This window comes from Neopelma chrysocephalum, unplaced genomic scaffold (assembly GCF_003984885.1).
Source record: "Neopelma chrysocephalum unplaced genomic scaffold, ASM398488v2 Primary Assembly neopelma1_96703, whole genome shotgun sequence".
NCBI classification, from domain to species: domain Eukaryota; kingdom Metazoa; phylum Chordata; class Aves; order Passeriformes; family Pipridae; genus Neopelma; species Neopelma chrysocephalum.
Window position 1 is genome coordinate 1 of NW_020925347.1, and position 3,489 is coordinate 3,489.

The window sequence follows — 3,489 nt, forward strand, 5'->3', positions numbered from 1 at the left end:
TGAAACCCCCATCCCACCATCCCCTTCCCATCCACCCCACAGCCGCCACTGCAGCCCTGCTTGGGGACAACACGCGTGTACATGTCCGTGTGCGTGTCCATGGACAGACGGGGGGGGGGGTGTGCAAGGGGTGCCCCCCGACTCGCTGGGTGCCTCTGATTGGCCGAGGGGCCGTCCAAAATTCCCTGGTTGCAATGGGTCCCACCTCTCGCTGCTGCCGCACCGTATATAAGGGCAGGCAAAGAAGTGGGCAAAGGGCAGTAGGAAGTTTCTGCTGGGGTCTGGATTTGGAGCTCCAGGGTTGGATCGGCCCCGTATGACCCCAACCTAAGAACAAAAGAGACCCCAAAGAGTCTACATGTCTAATATTTAGACATGTTCAGCTTTGTGGATTCTCGGTTACTGCTGTTGATAGCAGCGACTGTACTACTCACCCGCGGGCAAGGAGAAGAAGACAGTGAGTAACCGGCGCTGGGTGATGGTCTTCACCCCGGTGGGATGTGGGGTGTGGGGTGGGATGGGGTCTGGTGGCATCGGTGCCCCTTGGTCCGGCTGCCTTGGTGTGGGGAAGGAGGAAATCAGGGTTGGTGTGCAGAGCAGAGAGGGAAAATCAGGGGGAAAGTAGGGAAATTAGGGAAAAACTTAAAAAAAAAAAAAAAAAAACAAAAAGGGGCTTGGGGGTATTTGGAGTTGGGGTAAAAGGGGTTTAGGGGGGTTGTGGCCGTGTGGAGAGTCGGGGCGCCCTGCCAAGAGCAGGGAGGGAAGAAAGGGTGGAGAGGAGCCGGCGGGGAAGGAGGGAGCCGGGACGGAGGGGAGGAGGAGGAGGAGGCCGGGAAAGGAAAGGAAAGGAAAGGGGGAAAAGAGCGCGGGAGAGAGGAGAGGGGGGAGAGGAGGGAGAAGGGGGGGCCCAGCCCCAGGATCTGCAAAAGCCATCAGGAAAGAATTAGAAAAGTCTCGGATGATTCATAAGCAAAATGTTTCGGCAGTCGAAGGAGCTGCCAGGGACAGGGGACGGGGGCACGGCTGGGGTCACCCCCCCACTGCCATATCCCCCCTGTGCCCCACTGCCACCTGCAGGAGGGGGACACGGGGGGACGCTGGGGCAGTGCCAGGCCCAGGCGCCCATCGTTTTTTACCCAATTTTGTCGGGTTTGGGGGATATTTTTTTGATGCTTTTTTTCTTTAACATCTTTTTTTTTTTTTTTTAATTCTGCATTTTGCATTGTCAACATTCATCATGCATTTCCCATTCTCCGTTTCCCATTCCCCGTTTCCCAATCCTGCATTTCCCATTCTGCATTTTTTACCTTTTTTTTTCATTCCAGTTTCTGCCTTTTTTTCCATTGGAATTTTGCATTTTCCATCCCCTCCCTTTTTTAAACTTTTTTTTTTTGCCTTTTTATTTCCCTTTGCCTTTTTTTCCTCGTTTGCCTTTTTTACCCCCTTTGCCTTTTTTTTTTTCCCCTTCCCGAGTGGGCTTCCACGAGCTGACCCAGCCCCTCGCCCCCTCCCCAGGACCCTTCCCCACCATGGGGCCACCCCCGGGCTCTGGCGAGCCGCCCTGCCCTCCCCTCCCCACGCCAGCCCCCGCCTGCTTCCACTTTCTGTCCTCCCATTCCCCAATCCCATCTGGCCTGATCCAGCCCTATCCCGCAGCCGCCTGGATCTAATTTCAGCCCAGACGTTGGGGCCAACCCACCCCGTCCCATCCCAGTCCCAACCCCGTCTCATCCCGCCCCATCCCACCCCATCCTTGTCGCCGTCCTCCCGCGGACGGCGGGGACCCCCCTGCCTTTTTTGGGGGGGGATGTTTGCCTTGGCCCCATCCGCCCGCGGGACGCAGAGAGTGGCTGGAGGGATTTTTTTTTTTTTTTTGTTTAAATTCCAGCGTATGTGGGAAGAGTTTATTGTGGAGCTTTTTCCTGTGTCACCGCGATGGGCTGATGAGAACCAGATGAAGGGAGAAACACTGCAGGAGCAAAGAGGGAGATGAAGGGAGGGGAGAGGAGGGAAGGGGAGGGGGAGAGCCAGACGAGATCCATTCTCCTCTCCGTCCTGACGCTTCCTCCTGCCCTGCCCCCGTGTCCCAGTCCAAACTGGGAGCTGCGTACAGGATGGGCTAACGTACAACGACAAGGATGTGTGGAAACCAGAACCCTGCCAGATCTGCGTCTGCGATAGCGGCAACATCCTCTGCGACGAGGTGATCTGCGAGGACACCTCCGACTGCCCCAACGCCGAGATCCCCTTCGGAGAATGCTGCCCCATCTGTCCCGACACCGACGGTACAGTGGCGTGTCCCCCAGAGCTCTCCGACCGCCGAGTTATCCATCCCGGGGGTCCCCGAGGACCGGCGGGGCTCAGTGTCCCCCCCACTCCCCATGTCTGGGATGTTGGGTGGCTGTGGGATTGGTGGGTGATGTTGGGCTGCTCTGAATGCCCCTTTTTCCTCCCACAGCCTCCCCTGTCTACCCAGAAAGTGCTGGAGTAGAGGTAAAGGCTCACACAAAATTAATCCCCCAAAACCTCCCGACATCCCCCCTCCACCTGTATTTTTGGAGACCCCCTTTTCTAACCATCTGTTTCATCTCTCCACCACAGGGTCCTAAAGGAGACACTGGCCCCAAAGGAGATAGGGTGGGTATCACCCCCGCCCCAGGGTAGGCATCACCCCTGGGACCCCCGGCCCGCTGGGGCTCACCCTCCTCTTCTCTCCCCCAGGGACTCCCCGGCCCCCCTGGCAGAGATGGCATTCCTGGACAGCCTGGTCTCCCGGGACCCGCAGGCCCTCCAGGCCCCCCAGGCCTCGGCGGAGTGAGTATGGGGGGTCCTCAGTGATGCAGCCCCCCCTGGGGGTCCCACGCCCTGCTCACCCCCTGCTCTCTCCCTCCTCCCACAGAACTTCGCTCCCCAAATGTCCTACGGTTACGATGAGAAAGCCGGGGGGATGGCCGTGCCTGGGCCCATGGTGAGCACGGGGGGGCACAGGGGGCATGGGGGGAACAGGGGGCACGGGGGGCACAGGGGGCACGGGAGGCACATGGGGCACGGGGGAAACAGGGGGCACGGGGGAAACAGGGGGCACGGGGGGCACAGGGGGCACGGGGGGGTGGAGGGTCAAGTTGGGTGAGGTGCCAGAAGTGCTTCATGTGTTGATAATGCCACTGAGTGGCAGGAGAGGGGAGGGCTGGGGAGGGATGTTGGAGCTGGGGAGGGATGTTGGGCCTGGAGGGGATGGGGACAGGGATGGGGACAGGGTCAGGGTGGTGATGGGGTAACAATGGGGACAGGGATGGGGACAGGGTCAGGGTGGTGATGGGGTGGCAGTGGGGGGGACGTGGTGATGCAGTGGCAAAGTGGATGGTGATGGGGTGGCAATGAGGAACTGGGAATGGGGGGTGATGGGGACAGGGATGGGGTGACGATAGGGACAGGGAATGGGTGGGTATAGGGACAAGGATGGGGTCAGGGACAAGCACAGGGAATGGG

At 59.4% G+C, this 3,489-nt stretch overlaps 1 protein-coding gene across 1 annotated transcript; it reads left to right on the forward strand.

Moving 5' to 3' along the window:
* Window positions 1-252: 252 nt before the first annotated feature.
* Window positions 253-2,991, forward strand: LOC113981670 (collagen alpha-1(I) chain-like; the record flags this gene model as incomplete). Its single annotated transcript, XM_027709190.1, has 6 exons — window positions 253-457; window positions 2,091-2,285; window positions 2,459-2,493; window positions 2,602-2,637; window positions 2,722-2,814; window positions 2,900-2,991. Coding segments are annotated over exons 1-6 (533 nt in total), but the record flags the coding sequence as incomplete, so codon positions are not given.
* Between the last annotated feature and the right edge of the window lie 498 nt (window positions 2,992-3,489).